General features: G+C 38.3%; 1 protein-coding gene across 1 annotated transcript in view; it reads left to right on the forward strand.

Annotated features, from left to right (window-relative positions):
- Positions 1-24,141, forward strand: part of JMY (junction mediating and regulatory protein, p53 cofactor) — a 105,814-nt gene that overhangs the window by 25,224 nt on the left and 56,449 nt on the right. Inside the window, exon 2 of the mRNA XM_011284222.4 lies at positions 14,821-14,994. Within this exon, the coding sequence (XP_011282524.2) occupies positions 14,821-14,994 (174 nt within the window). The remainder of the gene's footprint in view (positions 1-14,820; positions 14,995-24,141) is intronic.

Raw genomic sequence — 24,141 nt, forward strand, 5'->3', positions numbered from 1 at the left:
ATTACCAAAATATGACCGACATGAAGTACATGCTGTTGTAAAAATGGCACTGATAGACTTGAATGATACAGGAGTGCCACAAACCTTGAATTTGTTAAAAGCAAAAATATCTGAAGTATAGTGAAGGGAAGCACAATAAATAAAAGAGGTATGTCTATAGTGCTAATTGATCTAATAGTAAATGAGAGGGAAAATTTTTGATTAAAGAAAATTTAGGGGCGTGGGGGTGGCTCACTTGGTTGAGTGTCCGATTTCGGCTTTGGTCATGATACCCTGTTCGTGGGTTTGAGCCCCATGTCAGGCCATGTGGTGACAGCTCAGAGTCTGGAGCCTGCTTCCGATTCTGTGTCTCCTTCTCTCTCTGCCCCTCCCCTGCTCATGATCTATCTCTCAAAAAATAAAACCTTAAAAAAAAAAATAGATCTGCCATTGTCTGTATAACTACAGAGACTTTTAACCTCATGTTATTGTTCATTTTTTCTTGTGTCTCTGTTTTAATGTTGTGTACGTGAACACAAGCAAGATGCTGCCCCTCTGTTTTCATGAATGGCACAATAGACGACAGTTAACCAAGTTTACATTCCATCATCAAGTGTGATTATCCCATTAGTTCACTATTTATTTATTTATTTATATTTTAAAAATTTTACATCCAAATTAGTTAGCATATAGTGCAACAATGGTTTCAGGAGTAGATTCCTTAATGCCCCTTACCCATTTAGCCCATGCCCCCTCCCACACCCTCTCCAGTAACCCTGTGTTCTCCATATTTATGAGTCTCTTATACTTTGTCCCCCTCCCTGTTTTTATATTACTTTTGCTTCCCTTCCCTTAGGTTCATCTGTTTTGTCTCTTAAAGTCCTCATATGAGTGAAGTCATATGTTATTTGTCTTTCTCTGACTAATTTCACTTAGCATAATGTCCTCCAGTTCCATCCACGTAGTTGCAAATGGCAAGATTTCATTCTTTTTGATTGCCGAGTACTACTCCATTGTGTGTGTGTGTGTGTGTGTGTGTGTGTGTGTATGTATACACACCACATCTTTTTTATCCATTCATCCATCGTTGGACATTTGGGCTTTTTCCATACTTCGGCTATTGTTGATAGCGCTGCTATAAAAATGGGGGTGCATGTGTCCCTTTGAAACACTACACCTGTATCCCTTGGATAAATGCCTAGTAGTGCAGTTGCTGGGTCATCGGGTAGTTCTCTTCTTAGTTTTTTGAGGAACCTCCATACTGTTTTCCAGAGTGGCTGCACCAGTTTGCATTCCCACCAGGAATGCAAAAGAGATCCTCTTTCTCCACATCCTCACCAACATCTGTTGTTGCCTGAGTTGTTAATGTTAGCCATTAGTTAGCTTTCTGATGGGTCATTAATATTTTCAAATCCAGTAGTCTCATCATTACCCCTCAAAATCGTCAGTGAAAGGTTTGATCTTAAATGGAAGAGGCTGAATCCACTATCCTGCCTTGAATTCCATTTGTAATTATGGTGGAGTAAATAGATCCTGCATGTTTCTGAGTTTGGGAAATTCATTTTATCTTGGTTGAACTGGAGATTTTATTCTGGTAATTCAAGAGGATAACTGGGCAAAAGTTTGTTTTTCTCACAAGGAAGATCTTTTTGAAGAAGATCATGACTTTCAGAAGGTCCACTTGTGGAAAGTTGAGTTACTGGAATACTCTTTAGCTGAGATCTAAATTCCTCTGGCATTCACCTTCAACTTGCTCTGTGAACAGCCTCTCAGCCTTGTTACCATCAGCCGGCCCTGCCGCTCACTTATGCTTCTGCCTCATGTTGTTAATATGGGTATATTAAGGTGTTACAGAAGCAGAGTTTCTCAAACTTGGGTGTGCAGCTCAACACATGACAATCTTAACTAAAATGCAGATTCTGATTCTGTGCATCTGGAGTAACCCCTGGGGTTCTGTATTCCTAAAGAGTTTGCACATGATGCTGGTGTTGCTAGTCACAGAGCATATTTTGAGTACCAAGGTACTAAATGACCATCATTTAAATATGATTATTTAGCTAGGTTGAACTCTGCCAACTAAAAATTGAAGAGGGCGAATTGACCACAGACAACATTCTTTATTCCTATTCCATAGATGGTTTCACTGCTCATTGGAATGTGCTGCATTTACAGACTCAGTGTGATGCTCTTTTCCCTAGTGTGTACCTTGTAGGTAGACTTCAGGGAACATAACACTTGGTTACCTCATTCATCCTCCCAGAATTCTCATCTGAAATGCTTTTATTCACATGATTTCTGAAGTCTGGGCTGCTCTCCTTCACCTACCCAGCACTTCCTATCCTTCAAGACCCAGTTCAAATCCTAGCTTTAGAACACCTTTTCCAACTGCTCTAGCCTCCTCTATCTAATCCATCTTTTCTCTAAAATTTTACTGTCTTTAATAATCAGTATTTTACTTTTATATCTGTTGCTTTGCTTCCCTATTTAGATTTTAGACTTAAAAAAAATTTTTTTTAATGTTTATTTTTGAGAGAGACAGCACGAGCAGGGGAGGGGCACAAAGAGAGACACAATCCTTGGCAGGCTTCAGGCTCTGAGCTGTTAGCACAGAGTCCAATGCCGGGCTTGAACCCATGAACTGTGAGATGATGACCTGAGCCAAAGTCGGACGCTCAACCGACTGAGCCATTCAGGCGCTCCTACATTTTAGACCTCTTAAAGATAGTTTATCTTGGATGTTGTACATTCCCTATATGATCTCTCCTCTTGCATATCTAAAACAATTTGGATATAGTGTCTCTGAATCTGTTAATCATTGCCTCTAAAAACTTGTCTCTCTTCCTTTGTTTGTCTCAATTAGTGTCAGAAGCCTAGTAGTCTTTGCCCAAGTACTGTGGATTTTTATTTCCAAAGCATTTCTTGAATCTTGTTTTTCTCTACCCCAAAATGTAAGCTTCCACCAACTTTCATGGACTCATCTAGGAGCCTGTGAACTGATCCCTCTGCATGCACACTGGTGCCCCCTTCCAATATTTTCTTATTGTCGTTGTATAACTCAAGGCTAGCCGGGTCTGTTAGTGTCTCCAGAATTCTTCCATTGTGTTCTCCCCTTCTGTTCTCCAGTTTGTTAACCATGTGTTATGGTCTGCATGGACGTTCCTCTCTGTCTTTCTGACCCAGTCTTCCCTTCTCACTTTGTCTGGTTTGTCTTTTCATCATTCAGAGCACAGATAAGGTTCTTTTACCTGGGAAAGTATTCCCTCATATTTTCTTGTAACCAGAGAGGTCTTGAGAGGGAAAAATAAAACAAAAAACCTTTAATGATAGCTCTTCGCTTTCAGCATAAAGCAAGATCCCACTTGGCCTGGCTTCTTTCCACATCTTTAAATCATTTATATATTATCAGTTTAATTTTTTAAATGTTTGTTTACTTTTGAGGTGGGGAGGGGCAGAGAGAGAGGGAGATACAGAATCTGAAACAAGTTCCAGGCTTACTGTCAGCACAAAGCCCGACGCGGGGCTCAAACTTGGGAACCACAGATTATGACCTGAGCCAAAATTGAATGCTTAAGTTACTCAGCCACCTAGGTGCCCCATATATGTTACCAGTTTAGTCACTGATATCTGAGTTGATTCTTTTTGTTCTAGTTGACTTATATTAAAACAAACTAACAAAACCAAACAAGTAAAAACTACTTGTTAACAAAACAGAAAAAGACATTGATCTGATCACCTTATGAAATAATAGGACTTAGCAGAGATGAAAATCAGTGTTAATACGTTATTATGAATTTATTTTTAAATCTTTTTGTTGTTGTTTTACTTTAAAAATAAGCACACATACAGTGAAATACAAAATTAACTTTAGGGGTATTTTCGTGGCTCAGTTGGTTGAGTATCCAACTGGATTTTGGCTTTCTGTCTCTTAAAAAGGTTTGTATCAGTTAAAAATTAATAGGCTTTGCTTTATATCAATTTTAAGTTTACTGAAAAATTGAGCAGAAAATAGAGTTCTCATTTATTCCCCTCCTGTCCACAGTCTCCCCTGTTATTAAAGTGCATAGTTTACATTAGAGTTCATTCTTTGTGTTATGCAATTCTGATAAGTGCAGAATGTCTGTATCTACCATTACAATATTATACAGAAAGAACAGTTTTGCTGCTCTGAAAATGCCATGTTTCCCTTATTCATTCATTGGGGTGTGCTACATCTCCAACTCCTGGCAACTAGTGATTATTATTATTATTATTATTATTATTTTTTTTTTTTTTACTGTCTCCATGTTTTGCTTTTTCCAGAATGTCATGTAATTGGAATCAGACAATATGTAGCCTTTTCAGATTGACTTCTTGTCACTTACCAGTATGTATCTAAGGTTCCTTCCTGTCTTTGTAGTTTGGCAGCTCATTTTTTTAAATTGTTGAATGAGTATTCCAGTATATGGATGTATCGCAGTTTGTTTATCCATTTACTTATTGGAGGATATCTCTTGCTTCCAAGTTTCCATTTATGAATAAAGCTCCTATAATACTTATGTGCAGGTTTTGTTTGGATTTAGGTTTTCATCTCATTTTGGTAAATATCAAGGAGCAGGATTGCTGGATTATATGGTGAGAATATATTTAGTTTTCTAAGAAAGAAATACCATGCTACCACTTACCAAAGGAAAGCTAAAATAGCTATATTAATGTGAAGTAGGTATATTAATTTGAGACAAAGCAGACTTTGGAGCAAGGAAAATTATGAAGGATCAAGAGAATTACATAATAATGAAAGGGTTAATTCTCTAAGAAGATCTAATAATCCTTGATGTGCACATGCCTAAAAACAGATAAGAATACATTACCACCAGCAGTGAGTGGGAATTCTGATTGCTCCACCTCCTTGCCAATATTTGGTGTTGTCAGACCTGTAGTGGCATCTCACTGGTCTAATTTGTAGATCCCAAATGATAGTATGATATTGAACATCTCCTCTGCTTACCTGACATCTGTATATCTTATTTGATGAGATATCTTCAGATCTTTTTTTTTTTTTTAAGATTTTTTTATTTTTTAATTTGGAAGTTCTTTTTTAGTTTATTTATTTTGAGAGAGACAGAGACAATGTGAGTAGAGGAGGGCAGAGAGAGGGAGACAGAGAATCCCAAGCAGGCTCTGCAGTGTCAGCACAGAGCTCAAAATGGGTCTTGAACCCACAAACTGTGAGATCATGACCTGAGCTGAAACCAAGAGTCAGACACTTAACCACCTCAGCCGCCCAGGTGCCCAGAGATGTTTTCAGATCTTTTGCTCATTTTTAAATTGGGTTGCCTTTTTTTTTTTTTTTTTTTAAGTTTGGGATATGACCTTTATTGAGCTTATCCACTGGAGTGGAAATAATGTCTGTACGAAACCAAATGTTTGTTACTATAACTTCTGCATCACAATTAAAATCCAAACAGTTTTTTAAAAACAATCAACTCAATCAAAACCCACTACTTCAGAATCAGTAGCTTCTTTGAAACCCCAGTGACACTTAAATATGGATGGTTAAGACTCGAATGCAGAAATTTGGTTGGTTGGAAAGCGAATTAAACTTCCAACTTGCTCAATACAAAAAGGCAAAATTGTGTTTTCACAGAGATACAGTCCACTGGAATCACCAACACTGGACAGCTATTAAGAGTATTTAGAGTCCTGAGATAAGAATATTTAGAGTCCTGAGATAATAAGGAATCCAGGCATCCTTGAAACAGTCTTCTGTTGTCCTTTCTTCCCAATCAGAGATATGTGGATGTGTGGAATGACACCACCACCAGCAATTGTAGCTTTGATGAGAGAATTCCTCATCTCCACGAATAACAAGTTGCAAGTGATGAGGGGTAATACACTTTACCTTCAAGTCTTTTGATGCATTTCCTGCCAATTCAGGTACCACCTTTGTCTTAGCCTTTCTGGAATCCTTCCCAGCCTTACCATCTCAAATTCTGCTCAAGCTCAAACAAGGCAGAGAAAAGATTAGTCAGATAGCCAGGGAGATCCCACCTCCTACTTCATCGCACCACTATTCAAACTGCTGGGTTGCTTTCATAATGTTGAGTTTGGGAGGTTTTTTTTTGTATGTTTTGCATAACAGTGTTTTGTCAGAAATGTATTCTGCAAGCGTTTTCTCCCAGTCTGTAGCTTGTGTTTTCATTCTTTTGTATGTCTTTTGTAGAAGTTACTAGTTTTAGCAAAGTCTAGCTTAATAATTTTTTTCTTCATGGATTGTGCTTTTAGTGTTATGTCTAAAACATCGGTCACACCCAAGGTCACCAAGATTTTCTCCTATTTTCTAGGAGTTTTATAGTTTTGCATGGTCCATTTTGCATTCATTTTTGTGCAAGGTATAAGGTCCCCCCCCCCTTTTTTGCATGTGCATGCCCATTTGTTTCTGTACCATTTGTTGAAAAGACTCTTCTTGGTTGAATTGCCTTTGCTCCTTTGTCAAAAGTTTACTGGACTGTGGGTTTGTTTTGGACTCTCCTCTGTTGATGTGTTTTCATTAACACACTGTCTTGATTACTGTAGCTTTCTAGTGACTAATGAAGTTGTATAGTGTCAATTCTCTGACTTTGTTTTTTAATATTGGGTTGGCTGTTCTGGGTCTTTTGCCTTTCTCTATAAACTACAGAATTGGCGTATTAATGTCCGCAAAATAACTTGATGATACTTTGATTGGCATTGCATTTAGTCTATAGATCAAGATGGAAAGAACTGACATCTTGACAACAGTAATCTTCCAATCCATATATGTGGAATATTTTTCCATTTGTCTTGATCTTTGATTTCCTTAATCAAAGTTGTGTAACTTTGCTCATACAGATCTTGTGCATTGATTGATAATGTATTTCATTTTTTTTATTTCTAATGTAAATGATATGTGGAAGGTTTTGTGTTTTGTGGGATTTTTTGTTTTTGTTTTGTCTCGTCCTTTGGATTTTCTACACAGCAATGTCATCCACATAAAGACAGTTGTTTCTTCCCAATCTGTATGCCTTTTATTTCTTTCCTTAATTGCATTAGCTAGGACTGCCAGTACAATGTTAAATAGGAATGATGCGCAGGGACATCCTTGCCTTGTCCCTTAAGGGAAAGCATCTAGTTCATCACAGTTAAAAATGTTAGCTCTAGGTTTTTTGTTGTTCTTTATCAAGTTAAGGAAGTTTCCCTATATTCCTAGTATGCTAGTGGTGTTTTTCATGAATGGTGTTGGGTTTTTTCCACTACTTTTCCTGCATCTATTGATGTCATATGATTTTTTTTTCTTTAGACTGTAATGTGATGGGTTACATTGATTTGTTTTTTTAAAATGTTGAACCAGTCTTGCATACCTGTAATAAATCACATTTGGTTGTAATATATAATCTTCTTATAGAGTGTTGGATATACCTCCCTAATACTTTGTTGAGGATTTTTGCATCTACATTCATAAGCGATGTTGATCTATAGTTTTCTCGTAATGTTTTGGTTGGGAGAATTTACCAGTGAACCTGTCTGGACTTGCTTGGTATTTTCTAATTTGGAAGGTTACTGATTATAAATTCAACTTCTTGAGTACCTAATAGGCCTATTCTGATTATCTGTTGTTGGGTGTGAGTTTTATTAGAGTGTATCTTGTAAGGAATTCATCCATTTCACCTAGGTTGTTGAATTTGTGGGCATAGAGATCTTCTTAATATTCCTTTTAAAGTTCATGGCAGCAGTAGTTATGTCCATTTTTCTAGTAACTGTTTTCTTTTTCTTTGCTAACCTTGATAAAGGTTTATCAACTTTATTGATGTTTTCAAAGAACCAGAGTTTTTTTGTTCATTGTTCTCTATTGATTTCCCCGTTTTAATTTCACTGATTTAAACTCTAAATTTTATTCTTATGTACTCTTAAAATTATAATTTTCTTTTTTGGTTTTCTAAGGTGAAGGCTTAGATTATTGGATTTAGACTTTTGTAATATATGCATTCGGTGCTATAAACTTTCCTCTAAGCACCTTTAATGCATCCCAGAATTTTTGATAAATTGTTTTCATTTAGTTAAAAATATTTTAAAATTTCTCTTGACTTTCTTTGATCCAGCTACTGTTTAAAATTATGTTCTTTGGGGCGCCTGGGTGGCTCAGTTGGTTAAGCGTCCGACTTCGGCTCAGCTCATGATCTCACGGTCCATGAGTTAGAGCCCTGCTAGGGCTCTGTGCTGGCAGCTCAGAGCCTGGAGCCTGCTTCGGATTCTGTGTCTCCCTCTCTCTCTGACCCTCCCCCGTTTATGCTCTGTCTCTCTGTCTCAAAAATAAATAAACATTAAAAAAAAATATGTTCTTTAATTTCCAGGTGTTTTAGGGATTTCCAGCAATATTTCTGTTAGTGATTTCTAGCTTAATTTCATTTTAGTCTGAGAGCATACTTCATGTGACTTCTTTCAAATTTGTTACGGTGTGTTTTAGGCCCAGAATGTGATCTGTCTTGGTAAATGTTCCATGTGAGCTCAAGAAGAATATGTTGGATGAAGTAGTTAATAGATGTCAATTATGTCCAGTTGATTCATGGTGCTGTTGAGTTCACCTATATCCTTACTGATTTTCTGACTGTTGGCTCTGTCCATTATTGATAAAGGGGTCTTGAAGTCTCCAAGTGTCATAGCCTTGTAGTTCTATCCGATCTCCTTTTTCTGATAATTTTCCTTGCTCCAAGGTCTGCTTTGTCGAAAGTAATATAACTACTGCAACTTTCTTTTGATTAGTGTTAGCATGGTATGTTTTTATCACCTTAACCTATCTGTGTGTGTATTTAAAGTGAGTTTCTTCTATACAACATATAGTTGGATCTTGTTTTTATATTCACCTGACAGTGTCTTTTAATTGGTGTATTTTAAACATCGATGTTTAAAATGATTATTGATACAGTTGGAGTAATATCTATCCTGTTACTATTTTCTGTTTATTGCCATGTTGTTTTTTTCTTTTATCCATCTTCCACTCTTTGAGCATTCTGGTATTAATTAAGCATCTTATATTCTGGTTTTTTTATCAATTAGTATATCCTCAATTTAGCATATCTGTGATACTTTTTTAAACTTTTTTTAGTGCTTGCATTCAATTTTGGGATATACATTTGCAATACTAACCAAGCTTTCTTTCAAGTAGTGCTGTTGCACTTCGTATTGTAGCACAGGTTCCTGGTAACAAGGTGTTCCCAGTTCTCCCCTCCTGTCCCTTTTAACATTTCTGTCGGGTTTTGTTTTTTTTTTAATTTATCTTATTAATGCATAAGATGTAATTGCTGGATATATTATGGCTACTATTTTGAGCAAACTATTATCTGTTAGTTGCCTGGAGCCTGCTTTGGATTCTGTGTGTGTGTGTCTCTCTCTGTCCTTCTGCTCACACTCTCTCTCTCAAAATAAATAAAAATTAAAAAAAAAAAAAAGAGAATTGGATGCTTAACCAACTGAGCTATCTAGGTACCCCAAAGGTATTTTTTCATTTTATTTCCTTTTGATTCTTAGTATTTCCATCTCTCTGCTTACATTTCATATGTCCATTCTTGCATATTGTCTGCCTTTCCATTAGTTCCCTTAGCATATCAGTTATAGTTTCAATTCCCAGTCTGATAGTTCCCATATCCCTGCTATACCTGCATAATGGTCTTGATGCTTGCTTTATCTCTTCAAACTGTACTTCTAATATGCCCTGTAATTTTGTTTTTCTAAATTTTTTAAATGTTTGTTAATTTTTGAGAGAGAGAGTCAGGTGAGGAACAGAGAGATGGGGAGAGACAGAATCTGAAGCAGGCTCCACATTCTGAGCTGTTTGCACAGAGCCCGACGCGGGGCTTGAACCCACAAACCGTGAGATTGTGATCTGAGCCGAAGTCAGACACTTAATTGACTGAGTCACCCAGGTGCTCCTTCCCTAGTTAGTTCTTAAATAAAAACCTAAGGTATGAAATTTTTTTGGTTTTATTCTCCTTTTACATGGGAGGTCTGCTGATGCAACGGTAAGGAATTAGGGGAAGTGCTAATCACAGACTTATGAATACTTTTTAACCTGTCTGTACCCTGGGACTATTACTTTCACAAGTGCTCCTCAGTATCCCACTTCTCAACCCCCACTCCTTAGTGACACAGGAGTTGAGCATTTCTCTTCCCTAGGTCATTTAGGGTCTGGTGAAACCCTAGTACATAAGGCTATGATAAAATAGTTTTTCTTGAGGACAGGCCTTGTTAAGATGGAATGATCCCTGAGCATATTGCAGAATGGCCACACTACTCATTCTCTGCCAGAAACACAAGGGTTTTGGCCAGTCTTCATTTAGAATCTGGTAGAACTCAGGGAGATAAAACAAAGAAAGTGTAGGGGCACCTGGGTGGTTCAGTCAGTTAAGTATCCAACTTCAGCTCAGGTCATGATCTCCTCATTCCCAAGTTCAGCCCCCTTCCCCCCCCCCCCCCCAACATCTGAGTCTGCTTCGGGTTCTGTGTCTCCGTCTGTCTGTGCCCCTCCCCTGCTCATGCTCTGTCTCTGTCTCTCTCAAAATTAAAATAAACATATTAAAAAATTAAAGTTTATGTTTTTGTTTTTTTTTAAAGTAATCTCTACACCTAACATGGGGCTCAAATCCATAACCCTGAGATCAGGAGTCACACGCTCCTCCAATGAGTCAGCCAGATGCCTCCAAGCCTAATTTTAGTTCTTGTAGTAACTTTAGTTACTCTGCTAAGTGATGCCAAGAAGGCCCAGGCAGATAAAGGGAATGATGAAGAGGAAGGGCAAAACAGGCACAATGGAGAATGAGAGAGGGCCTGTGCTAGTCCTGGAAATTGAAGTTAGGATTTTCTTCTGCTGTCCACTACTGGTGTAACTCTGCACAGTAGTCAGTCTTTGTGGAGTGAGTAGTCTAGAAAGCTGTGTAGCCTGAGGCTCTGCAGTTGTAAGTGGGATCAATTCCTTGATTGCTCTTTCTCCTTCATCATTGTTTAGATATACAACCAGTTTCTGTACATTGATTTTATATCCTGCGACTTTGCTGAATTCATGTATTGGTTCTAGCAGGTTTTGGGTGGACTCTTCTGGGTTTCCCACATAGAGTATCATGTCTTCTGCGAAGTGTGAAAGTTTGACTTCCTCCTTGATGATTTGGATGCCTTTTATTTCTTTGTGTTGCCTGATTGCTGAGACTAAGACTTCCAATACTATGTTGAATAACAGTGGCGAGTGTGGACATCCCTGTGGTGTTGCTGACCTTAGGGGAAAGTTCTGTTTTTCCCCCATTGAGGATGATACTAGTGGTGGGTCTTTTGTATATGGCTTTTATGATCTGGAGGTATGATCCTTCTATCCCTACTTTATCAGCAGTTTTTGTCAAGAAAGCTTGCTGGGTTTTATCAAATGCTCACTCTCTATTGAGAGGATCATATGGTTCTTAACCTTTTTTAAAATTAATGTGGTGTATCACATTGATGTGCAGATACCGAACCATCCCTGCATTCCAGGAATAGATCCCACTTGATCGTGGTGAATAATTCTTTTAGTGTATTATTGGATCTGTTTTGCTAGTATCTTGTTGAGAATTTTTGCATCCAGGTTCATCAGTGAAGTTAGTCTGTATTTCCCCTTTTTAGTGAGGTCTTGGTCTGCATTTGAAATCAGGGTAATGCTGGCCTCGTAGAAATGAGTTCGGAAGCTTTCCTTCCATTTCTGTTTTTTGGAACAGCTTCAAAAGAATAGGTGTTAATTCCTCTTTAAATTTTTGGTAGAATTCCCCTGGGAAGCCATCTGGCCCTGAACTCTTGTTTGGAGATTTACTGATTCAGTTTCTTTACTGGTTATGGGTCTGTTCAAATTTTGTTTCTTCCTGTTTCAGTTTTGGTAGTTCATATGTTTCTAGGAATTTGTCCATTTCTTCTAGTTTGCCCAATTTTTTGGCATATAATTGCTCATGATATTCTCTTACTATCATTTGTATTTCTGCAGTGTTGTTTGTGATCTCTCCTCTTTCATTCGTGATTTTATTTATTGAGGTCCTTTCCTTTTTCTGTTGGATCAAACTGGGTAGGGTTTTATCAATTTTGATAATTCTTTCAAAGAATCAGCTCCTGGTTTCATTGATGTGTTCTACTGGTTTTTGTTTTTGTTTTTGATATTGTTGATTTCTGCTCTAATCTTTATTACTTCTCTTTCTCTGCTCGGTTTTTGGCTTTATTTGCTCTTCTTTTTCCAGTTTTTTTTTTAACGTGTAAGGTTAGTTTGTGTATTTGAGACCTTTATTTCTTCTTTAGGAAGGCCTGGATTGCTATATACTTCCCTCTTAATGCACACCTTTGCTGCATCCAAGAGGTTTTGGGCTGTCATGTTTTCATTTTCATTGGCTTCCATGTACTTTTTAATTTGCACTTTAATTTATTGGGTAACCCATTCATTCTTTAGTAGGATGTTCTTTAATCTTCAAGTATTCATGGTTTTTCCAAATTTTTTCTAGTGGTTAATTTCGAGTTTCACAGCGTTGTGGTCTGAAAATATGTAAGGTATGATCTCGATTTTTTTGTACTTGTTGAGGCTGATTTGTGTACCAGTATGTGATCTATTCTGGAGAATGTTCCATGTGTACTCAAAAAATGTGTATTGTGCTTTAGGATGAAATGCTCTGAATCTATCTCTTAAGTCCATCTGGTCCCAAATGTCATTCAAAGCCATTGTTTCATTGTTGATTTTTTGCTTAGGTGATATGTCCATTGTTGTAAGTGGAGTGTTGAAGTCCTCTATTGTTGTTGTATTATTATCAATGAGTTTCTTTATTTTTATTTTATTAAAAACATTTTTTTTAATGTTTGTTATTGAGAGACAAAGAGACACAGAGCGTGAGCAGGGAAGGGGGAGAGAGAGGGGGAGACACAGAATCCATAGCAGGCTCCAGGTTCTCAGCTGTCAACACAGAGCCCGACGGAGGGCTCGAACTCATGATCTGTAACATTATGACCCGAGCTGAAGTCAGTTGCCCAACGAACTGAGCCACCCAGGTGCCCCACAATGAGTTTCTTTATGTTTGTGATTAATTGATTTATATATTTGGGTGCTTCGGCGTTGGGGGCATAAATATTTACAATTATTAGATATTTTTGGTGGATAGGCCCCTTATGATATAATGCCCTTCTTAATCTCTTGTTACAGTCTTTATTTAAAAATCTAGTTTGTCTGATGTAAATATGCCTATACCAGCTTATTTTTGACAACCATTAGCATGATAGCTGGGTCTCTATGCACTTTTAATCTACAGGTCTAAAATGAGTCTCTTTTAAACAGCTTGTTTTGTTATCCATTTTGATACCCTGTGTCTTTTCAGTGGAGCATTTATTTAGTCCATTGACATTTAGGGTGAGTACTGAAAGATACGAATTTAGCACCATTGTGTTGCCTGTTGAGTTGGTGTTTCTGATGATGTTCTCTGGTGCTTTCTAGTCTTTGTTGCTTTTGGTCTTTTTTGTTTTGTCTTTTTTCGACTCAAAGCGTCCCCCTTAAAATTTCTTCTAGAGCTGGTTTAGTGGTCACAAACTCCTTTAGTTTTCATTTGGGAAACTTTTGCTCTCTGTTTTGAATGACAGTCTTGCTGGATTAAGAATTCTTGGCTGTGTATTTTTCCGATTCAGCACGTTGAATACATCCTGCCACTCCTGTTTTTGTCCTGCCAAGTTTCTGTGGATAGGTCTGCTGTGAACCTGATCTGTCTTCTTTATAGTTTAAGGACTTTTTTTTCCCTTGCTGCTTTCATAATTCTTTCTTTGTCTTTGTATTTTGGAAATTTGACTATGATATGCCTTGTTGATTGTCATTTTTTGTTGAATCTAGTGGGAGTCCTATGTACTTCTTGGGTTTTGACATCTGTGTCCTTCTCCAGATTAGGAAAGTTTTCCGGTATAATTTGCTCACATAAACCTTCTGCCCCTTTTTCTCTCTCTTCATCTTCTGGGATCCCTATGGTTCCAATGTTACTCCTTTTTAATGAGTCACTGAGTTCTCTAATTCTTACATTGTGCTATCAAAAGTTAATTTGGGAATGTTCCAAACTGGGAGGGGGAGCAGAGTGGCAAGGAGATTTGGGGAAATTAGTAAATAATATTGCCAGGGGTTGATAACTAACTACTGTGTATATTAGCAATGAAAAACATTTTTTTAATTTATTTTTGAGCAAGAGAGAGCGAGCAAGTGGGAGATGGACAGAAAGAGCATGAGGCAGAAGATTCCAAGCAGGCTCTGTGCTGACCGCAGAGTGTGATTCAGGGCTCAAACTCACTAACTGCAAAATCAGGAAGGACCTGAGCCAAAATTGGACGCTTAACTGACTGAGCCATCCATGTGACTCCCCCAACTCCCATTTTTTTTTTTTCCATATAAAAACAGAGAAAGCTATGACATAGGTGGGGGAAAATTTTGTAAGGATATAAGCCTAGGTGGATAGATAGTATGGAGTCCCAGGAAATACAACAGGAATAATACTGAGAGCAGTATTGAAAAGCTGATTGAGACCATGGTCTTGAGTAGTAATACATCTTGGGGCATGGAGATGAGTTATGAAAAGCTGAGAGCTTTTTTCAGAGAGTTTTTTTCAGTTATGAAAAAGTGAGAGCAGTTTGAAAAGCTGATTGAGGCCATGGTCTTGAGTAGTAACACATCTTGGGGCATGGAGATGAGTTATGAAAAGCATTTAGTCCCTTTAGTTCCATCTGTGTTTCAGTATTCCAGGGTCGTAAGATGATAAGAGAGGGAGTTAAAAGCAAATGTTTATAGGCTATTATAATCAGATTTCTTTATAATAAAACTTTCTTGTTCCACAGCTGTTGGATAAGCACAAGAATACAGAAAGCATGGTTGAGCTTCTGGACTTGTATCAAATGGAGGATGAAGCATATAGCAGCCTTGCAGAAGCCACAACTGAACTATATCAGTATTTACTACAGCCGTTCCGAGACATGAGAGAACTTGCCATGCTACGGAGACAGCAGATAAAGGTATTTTTTTTTTTTTTTTAACCTACACAGTAGCCTGCCTGTTTTATAGTCTCAGCCTGGCTGGCCATCCATCTTAATTATAAGAGGAGCTTTGTTTTTTTTTTTTCCCCTTCAGTATATGAAATTTATTGTCAAATTGGTTTCCATACAACACCCAGTGCTCATCCCAAAAGGTGCCCTCCTCAATACCCATCACCCACCCTCCCCTCCCTCCCACCCCCCATCAACCCTCAGTTCTCAGTTTTTAACAGTCTCTTGTGCTTTGGCTCTCTCCCACTCTAACCTCTTTTTTTTTTTTTTTCCTTCCCCTCCCCCGTGGGTTTCTGTTAAGTTTCTCAAGATCCACATAAGAGTGAAACCATATGGTATCTGTCTTTCTCTGTATGGCTTATTTCACTAAGCATCACACTCTCCAGTTCCATCCACGTTGCTACAAAAGGCCATATTTCATTCTTTCTCATTGACACGTAGTATTCCGTTGTGTATATAAACCACAATTTCTTTATCTGTTCATCAGTTGATGGACATTTAGGCTCTTTCCACAATTTGGCTATTGTTGAGAGTGCTGCTATAAACATTGGGGTCCAAGTGCCCCTATGCATCAGCACTCCTGTATCCCTTGGGTAAATTCCTAGCAGTGCTATTGGTGGGTCATAGGGTAGGTCTATTTTTAGATTTTTGAGGAACCTCCACACTGTTTTCCAGAGTGGCTGCCCCAGTTTGTATTCCCACCAGCAGTGCAAGAGGGTTCCCATTTCTCCACATCCTCTCCAGCATCTATAGTCTCCTGATGTGTTCATTTTGGCCACTCTGACTGGCGTGAGGTGATATCTGAGTGTGGTTTTGACTTGTATTTCCCTGATGAGGAGCAACGTTTAGCATCTTTTCATGTGCCTGTTGGCCATCTGGATGTCTTCTTTAGAGAAGTGTCTATTCATGTTTTCTGCCCATTTCTTCACTGGGTTATTTGTTTTTCGGGTGTGGAGTTTGGTGAGCTCTTTATAGATTTTGGATACTAGCCCTTTGTCCGATATGTCATTTGCAAATATCTTTTCCCATTCCGTTTGTTGCCTTTTAGTTTCATTGGTTGTTTCCTTTGCTGTGCAGAAGCTTTTTATCTTCATGAGGTCCCAGTAGTTCATTTTTGCTTTTAATTCCCTTGCCTCTGGGGATGTGTCGAGTAAGAGATTGCTACGGCTGAGGTCAGAGAGGTCTTTTCCTGCTTTCTCCTCTAAGGTTTTGTTAAAAATTTTTTTTTCAATGTTTATTTATTTTTGGGACAGAGAGAGACAGCCTGAACGGGGGAGGGGCAGAGAGAGAGGGAGACACAGAATCGGAAACAGGCTCCAGGCTCTGAGCCATCAGCCCAGAGCCTGACGCGGGGCTCGAACTCACTGACCGCGAGATCGTGACCTGGTTGAAGTCGGACGCTTAACCGACTGCGCCACCCAGGCGCCCCTCTCCTCTAAGGTTTTGATGGTTTCCTGTCTCACATTCAGGTCCTTTATCCATTTTGAATTTATTTTTGTGAATGGTGTGAGAAAGTGGTCTAGTTTCAACCTTCTGCATGTTGCTGTCCAGTTCTCCCAGCACCATTTGTTAAAGAGACTGTCTTTTTTCCATTGGATGTTCTTACCTGCTTTGTCAAAGATTAGTTGGCCATACGTTTGGGGGTCTAGTTCTGGGGTTTCTATTCTATTCCATTGGTCTATGTGTCTGTTTTTGTGCCAATACCATGCTGTCTTGATGATGACAGCTTTGTAGTAGAGGCTAAAGTCTGGGATTGTGATGCCTCCTGCTTTGGTCTTCTTCTTCAAAATTCCTTTGGCTATTTGGGGCCTTTTGTGGTTCCATATGAATTTTAGGATTGCTTGTTCTAGTTTCGAGAAGGATGCTGGTGCAGTTTTGATTGGGATTGCATTGAATGTGTAGATAGCTTTGGGTAGTATTGACATTTTGACAATATTTATTCTTCCAATCCGTGAGCAGGGAATGTCTTCCCATTTCTTTATATCTTCTTCAACTACCTTCATAAGCTTTCTATAGTTTTCAGCATACAGATCTTTTACATCTTTGGTTAGATTTATTCCTAGGTATTTTATGCTTCTTGGTGGAATTGTGAATGGGATCAGTTTCTTTATTTGTCTTTCTGTTGCTTCATTGTTAGTGTATAAGAATGCAACTGATTTCTGTACATTGATTTTGTATCCTGCAACTTTGCTGAATTCATGTATCAGTTCTAGCAGACTTTTGGTGGAGTCTATCGGATTTTCCATGTATAATATCATGTCATCTGCAAAAAGCAAAAGCTTGACTTCATCTTTGCCAATTTTGATGCCTTTGATTTCCTTTTGTTGTCTGATTGCTGATGCTAGAACTTCCAACACTATGTTAAACAACAGCGGTGAGAGTGGGCATCCCTGTCGTGTTCCTGATCTCAGGGAAAAAGCTCTCATTTTTTCCCTATTGAGGATGATGTTAGCTGTGGGCTTTTCATAAATGGCTTTTATGATGTGTAAGTATGTTCCTTCTATCCCGACTTTCTCAAGGGTTTTTATTAAGAAAGGGTGCTGGATTTTGTCAGAGGCCTTTTCTGCATCGATTGACAGGATCATATGGTTCTTCTCTTTTTTTTTTTTTTAAATTTTTTTTTTTAACGTTTATTTATTTTTGAGACAGAGAGAGACAGAGCATGAATGGGGGAGGGTCAGAGAGAAGGAGACACAGAATCCGAAACAGGCTTCAAGCTCCGAGCTGTCAGCACAGAGCCCGACGTGGGGCTCGAACTCACGGACTGTGAGATCATGACCTGAGCCGGTCGGCCGCTTAACCGACTGAGCCACCCAGGCGCCCCTCTTCTCTTTTTTTTTTATTAATGTGATGTATCACGTTGATTGATTTGCGAATGTTGAACCAGCCCTGCATCCCAGGAATGAATCCCACTTGATCGTGGTGAATAATTCTTTTTATATGCTGTTGAATTCGATTTGCTAGTATCTTATTGAGAATTTTTGCATCCATATTCATCAGGGATATTGGCCTGTAGTTCTCTTTTTTTACTGGGTCTCTGTCTGGTTTAGGAATCAAAGTAATACTGGCTTCATAGAATGAGTCTGGACGTTTTCCTTCCCTTTCTATTTCTTGGAATAGCCTGAGAAGGATAGGTATTATCTCTGCTTTAAATATCTGGTAGAACTCCTCTGGGAAGCTATCTGGTCCTGGACTCTTATTTGTTGGGAGATTTTTGATAACCGATTCAATTTCTTTGCTGGTTGTGGGTCTGTTCAAGCTTTCTATTTCCTCCTGATTGAGTTTTGGAAGTGTGTGGGTGTTTAGGAATTTGTCCATTTCTTCCAGGTTGTCCAATGTGTTGGCATATAATTTTTCATAGTATTCCCTGATAATTGTTTGTATCTCTGAGGGATTGGTTGTAATAATTCCATTTTCATTCATGATTTTATCTATTTGGGTCATCTCCCTTTTCTTTTTGAGAAGCCTGGCTAGAGGTTTGTCAATTTTGTTTATTTTTTCAAAAAACCAACTCTTGGTTTCATTGATCTGCTTTACCGTTTTTTTAGATTCTATATTGTTTATTTCTTCTCTGATCTTTATTATTTCTCTTCTTCTGCTGGGTTTAGGCTGCCTTTGCTGTTCTGCTTCTAGTTCCTTTAGGTGTGCTGTTAGGTTTTGTATTTGGGATTTTTCTTGTTTCTTGAGATAGGCCTGGATTGCGATGTATTTTCCTCTTAGGACTGCCTTCGCTGCATCCCAAAGCGTCTGGATTGTTGTATTTTAATTTTCGTTTGTTTCCATATATTTTTTAATTTCTTCTCTAATTGCCTGGTTGACCCACTCATTCTTTAGAAGGGTGTTCTTTAACCTCCATGCTTTTGGAGGTTTTCCAGACTTTTTCCTGTGGTTGATTTCAAGCTTCATAGCATTGTGGTCTGAAAGTATGCATGGTATAATTTCAATTCTTGTAAACTTATGAAGGGCTGTTTTGTGACCCAGTATATGATCTATCTTGGAGAATGTTCCATGTGCACTCGAGAAGAAAGTATATTCTGTTGCTTTGGGATGCAGAGTTCTAAATAGATCTGTCAAGTCCATCTGATCCAATGTATCATTCAGGGCCCTTGTTTCTTTATTGACCGTGTGTCTAGATGATCTATCCATTTCTGTAAGTGGAGTGTTAAAGACCCCTGCTATTACCACATTCTTATCAATAAGGTTGCTTGTGTTTATGAGTAATTGTTTTATATATTTGGGGGCTCCGGTATCTGGCGCATAGACGTTTATAATTGTTAGCTCTTCCTGATGGATAGACCCTGTAATTATTATATAATGCCCTTCTTCATCTCTTGTTACAGCCTTTAATTTAAAGTCTAGTTTGTCTGATATAAGTATGGCTACTCCAGCTTTCTTTTGGCTTCCAGTGGCATGATAAATAGTTCTCCATCCCCTCACTCTCAATCTAAAGGTGTCCTCAGATCTAAAATGAGTCTCTTGTAGATAGCAAATAGATGGGTCTTGTTTTTTTTATCCATTCTGATACCCTATGTCTTTTGGTTGGCGTATTTAATCCATTTACATTCAGTGTTATTATAGAAAGATATGGGTTTAGAGTCATTGTGATGTCTGTATGTTTTATGCTTGTAGCGATGTCTCTGGTACTTTGTCTCACAGGATCCCCCTTAGGATCTCTTGTAGGGCTGGTTTAGTGGTGACAAATTCCTTCAGTTTTTGTTTGGGAAGACCTTTCTCTCTCCTTCTATTCTAAATGACAGACTTGCTGGATAAAGGATTCTCAGCTGCATATTTTTTTCTGTTTAGCACACGGAAGATCTCGTGCCAATCCTTTCTGGCCTGCCAAGTTTCAAAAGAGACATCAGTCAGGAGTCTTATAGGTCTCCCTTTATATGTGAGGGCACGTTTATCCCTTGCTGCTTTCAGAATTTTCTCTTTATCCTTGTATTTTGCCAGTTTCACTATGATATGTCGTGCAGAAGATCGATTCAAGTTGTGTCTGAAGGGAGTTCTCTGTGCCTCTTGGATTTCAATGCCTTTTTCCTTCCTTAGTTCAGGGAAGTTCTCAGCTATTATTTCTTCAAGTACCCCTTCAGCACCTTTCCCTCTCTCTTCCTCCTCTGGGATACCAATTATGCATATATTATTTCTTTTTAGTATATCACTTAGTTCTCTAATTTTCCCCTCATACTCCTGGATTTTTTTATCTCTCTTTTTCTCAGCTTCCTCTTTTTCCATAACTTTATCTTCTAGTTCACCTATTCTCTCCTCTGCTTCTTCAATCCGAGCCGTCATCATTTCCATTTTGTTTTGCATTTCATTTAAAGCGTTTTTCAGCTCCAAAGAGGAGCTTTTTAAAAGTGCTGATAGGTGGTCCTTTCTCCCCAGAGATTCTGTTTTGCTAGATCGAGGTTCTATACAGCCTGAGCACCTCATTTTAAAGAATCTCAGAAGCAATTCTGTTAAGTACCCAGGGATGAGAAGAGTCTAGAAAGTAAAGTTGTAGATACATTGAGAAATCCCCATCTTCCTCCCATTTTCTTGTACTTTTCTTCTTCCTCTATTCCTCCTGTTTAATGCTTTGGGAACTGTGTAGCCTTAAGCTTCCTTACCAGAAGTTTTGAGAACAGTTTTTCTGGGAAGATGTTAGTTTAGTTAGTTAGTTACTTGGTTACTTTTTATTTATTTTGAGAGAGAGAGAGAAGATGCTCGAACTCATGAGCCATGAGATCATGACCTGAGCCAAAGTCAGTTGCTTAACCAACTGCACCACTCAGCGCCCCTAATTTCTTTAAAAAAAATTTTTTTTAAATATGTATTTATTTTGAGAGAGACAGAATGACTGGGTGAGAGGGAGAGAGAGAATCCAAGCAGGCTCTGCACTGCCAGCATGGAGCCCGATGGTAGGGTTTGAACTCATGAACTGCGAGATCATGACCTGAGCCAAAACCAAGAATTGGATGCTTAACCCACTGAGCCACCTAGGGACCTCTGTTACCTGATTTCAAAGCTTAGTAAAAAGCTAGAGAATTCCAAATTTTAAAAAAAATTGTTTTTAAAAATTAAAAAGCTAGAGAATTCCAGACATTGTAGTATTGGCTTAGGATAGAAATGTAAATCAAATGAATAGACTAGAACCCAGAAATAGATGCATGGTTATATAGTAAGTTAGTTTTCCATCAGGTTAAGAAAGCAATTTGGGAGTAACCATTTCCAAGAAATGGTTACTAGAAGAACTATATACCCATATATAAAAATCGATCTCAATCTTTATATCCTATACAAGAATTAATTTGAAAGCCATCTTAGACCTAAGCATAAAATCTCATGTTCTAAAACTTATATAAGAAAACAGAAGAAAGTTTTCACAATTTGGAGGAAGGAAAGGTAAAAGTTAATGTAGACAGGATGTAGAAACCTTGAACAGTAAACTAAAAATTGATAGGTTGGAATTCACCAAAATTAAAGACTTCTACTTTTTGAAAGATTGTTAAGAAAATGAAAAGACAAGCCACAGACTGGGAGAAATATTTAAAGAACACTTAAAGACAGCACCTGCATGGCTCAGTCAGTTAAGTGTCTGACTCTCTGATTTTGGCTCAGAGTCATGATCTCCCAGGTTCTTGAGTTCCATCTCCTCATCAGACTCTCTACTGTCAGTGCAGAGCCTGCTTGGGAGTGTCTCTCTCCCCACCCTCCTATCCCTCCTTCACTTGTGCTGTGTTTCTCTCTCAAAATAAATAGACTTAAAGACTTGATTTACGTATCTAGTTACTTATTGAAAGCCATAATGAGATACACACCTATTAGAATAAATACAGTTAAAAATTCTGGGGTGTCTGGATGACTGAGTGATTTTGGCTCAGGTCATGGTCTCACAGTTCATGGTATTGAGCCCCGTGTTGGGCTCTGCTGTCAGTACAGAGCCGGCTTGGAATTTTCTCTTGGCTCTATGTGCCCTACCCTCTCTCTCTCAATAAACATTTTAATAAGCTCTGGCACTTGAAAGGGCTGATGAGGATGTAGAGTAACTGGAATTCTTAGATTGCTAGCACATTTTATATTGGTAAAATTACTTTGGAAAACAGTTTGGCCGTTTCTTCAAAAGTTAAATGTATACAGGGCGCCTGGGTGGCTCAGTCGGCTAAGCGTCTGACTTCGGCTCAGGTCATGATCTCCCAGTTCGTGAGTTCGAGCCCCGCATCGGGCTCCAGGCTGACAGCTCGGAGCCTGCTTCAAATTCTATGTCTCCCTCTCTCTCTGCTCCTCCCCTGCTCATGCTCGGTCTCTCTCTCCTTCAAAAATGAATAAAAACATTAAAAAAAAAAAAAGTTAAATGTATACATACCTTACGACTCAGCTGTTCAAATCCTAGTTATTTATACAAGAGAAATGAAAACCTCTGTTCACAAAAAAGGCCTATACACTAATGCCACCTTCACAGCCTCTAAGGAACAAGTCCAGATAACCATCAACAGGTGAATGGATAAGCAAAATGTGGTATTTCCATATGAGAGAATAATACTCAGCAATGCAAAGGAATTAACTACCGATAGGCACAACAACATGGATAAACCTCACATCTTGCTAAGTCAAAGAAGCCAAATACAAAGGAGTATATACTTGTGTGAAGGGATGGATGGCAAAGGGGCATGGGCAATCTTTTGAAGGTGATAGAAATGTTCTTTATCTCGATTGTGGTGGTTGTTTCTTGGGTGTACAGAGAATGCATAAAATAGTTGACAAAATGATACTGAACAAAAGACACAGTGTGAACTGTATGAATCTATTTACATGAAATTCTGGAGATGATAGTTCTGATCTACATCAACAGAAAGCTTAACATTTGTTGCCTGGGAGTGGAGTGGTGGAGATTGACTGAGAGGGAACAGGTATAACAGCATCCTTAGGGTGATTGATAGGTCTAAATTTTAATTGTAGTGGTTCCATGGATATTTAAACTTGTGAAAATTCATCAAAATTTATACTTAAAAAGCGGGAACATTTTGTTATACGTAAATTATAACTTAAGGTGATTTTTTCTTTTAAACAGGAAAATGAGCACCGTGTAAAAGTTGATGTAGAGGCACACAAACTGGAGTGATCAAAACTACTTAAAGATATAATGAAAGATTATATAGAGAACTTAACCCCTGAAGATTAAATAAGAATTCAGCAGGAAGGGGGTATATATATATGTATGCAGTGGAGATTGGAATAGAGATTATTCCAGATAAAGATAAAAACAAAAATGGTACAGTGAATAGGCATGTGTTTATGGTTTTAGTTGAAATGAATTATTGAGCAAATTACCAAGGCTTCACTACCACCTGGCATCATTGGTGGATGCCAGTAAATAGCGTGGCTGAGCCTGAAACACGTGTGTTTGACTGCAAAGCTTGCTGTTTTAGTTACACCACAGGGTGTAAATTGTTTGCTATGTCGTGGGTCTAAGGGTTTGCAGGAAGTTAGAGGAAAGTTGGTCAGGGGCTAGAACACTGAAGGATCCTGTGGAGTTTGACCTTTGCTCTCTAGATTATTTATTAATATTTTTTAAATAAATATTTCTGAGAGTGTGCACAAACAGGAGAAGGGCAGAGAGAAGAGGACACAGGATCCAAAGTGGGCTCTGTGCTGACAGCAGAGATCTCGGTGTGAGGCTTGAACTCCCAAACCGTGAGATCACCACCTGAGCTGAAGTCACTTGCTTAACCTGACTGAAACACCCAGGTGCCCCCCTAGATTCTTTAGAAAGAAGGTAATTTCCACTGCTTTCATTGACTTACATATTAAAGTGTGATAGAAAAGTTAACTTGGCACCCTGAGTGTATAATGCATTTATATGTTTTTATGTTTAAAATTATAATAGTTATGTATTAAATATACTGTAATATAGTTTTAGTTGTATTTACATAAATGGCAATTAATATAGATTTTTCAGTAATTCTCTTATGCCACAAAGCATCTAGAACATATTCATGAAACATACTCTATAAATAGGATTTGGGGTGCCAGTGTGGCTCAGTTGGTTAAGCGTCCGACTTTGGTTCCGGTCATAATTTCACAGTTCAAGAGTTTGAGCCCCACATCGCGCTCTGTGCTAAAAGTGCAGTGCCTGCT

The sequence above is a fragment of the Felis catus genome, chromosome A1 (assembly GCF_018350175.1).
Source record: "Felis catus isolate Fca126 chromosome A1, F.catus_Fca126_mat1.0, whole genome shotgun sequence".
Lineage (NCBI taxonomy): Eukaryota > Metazoa > Chordata > Mammalia > Carnivora > Felidae > Felis > Felis catus.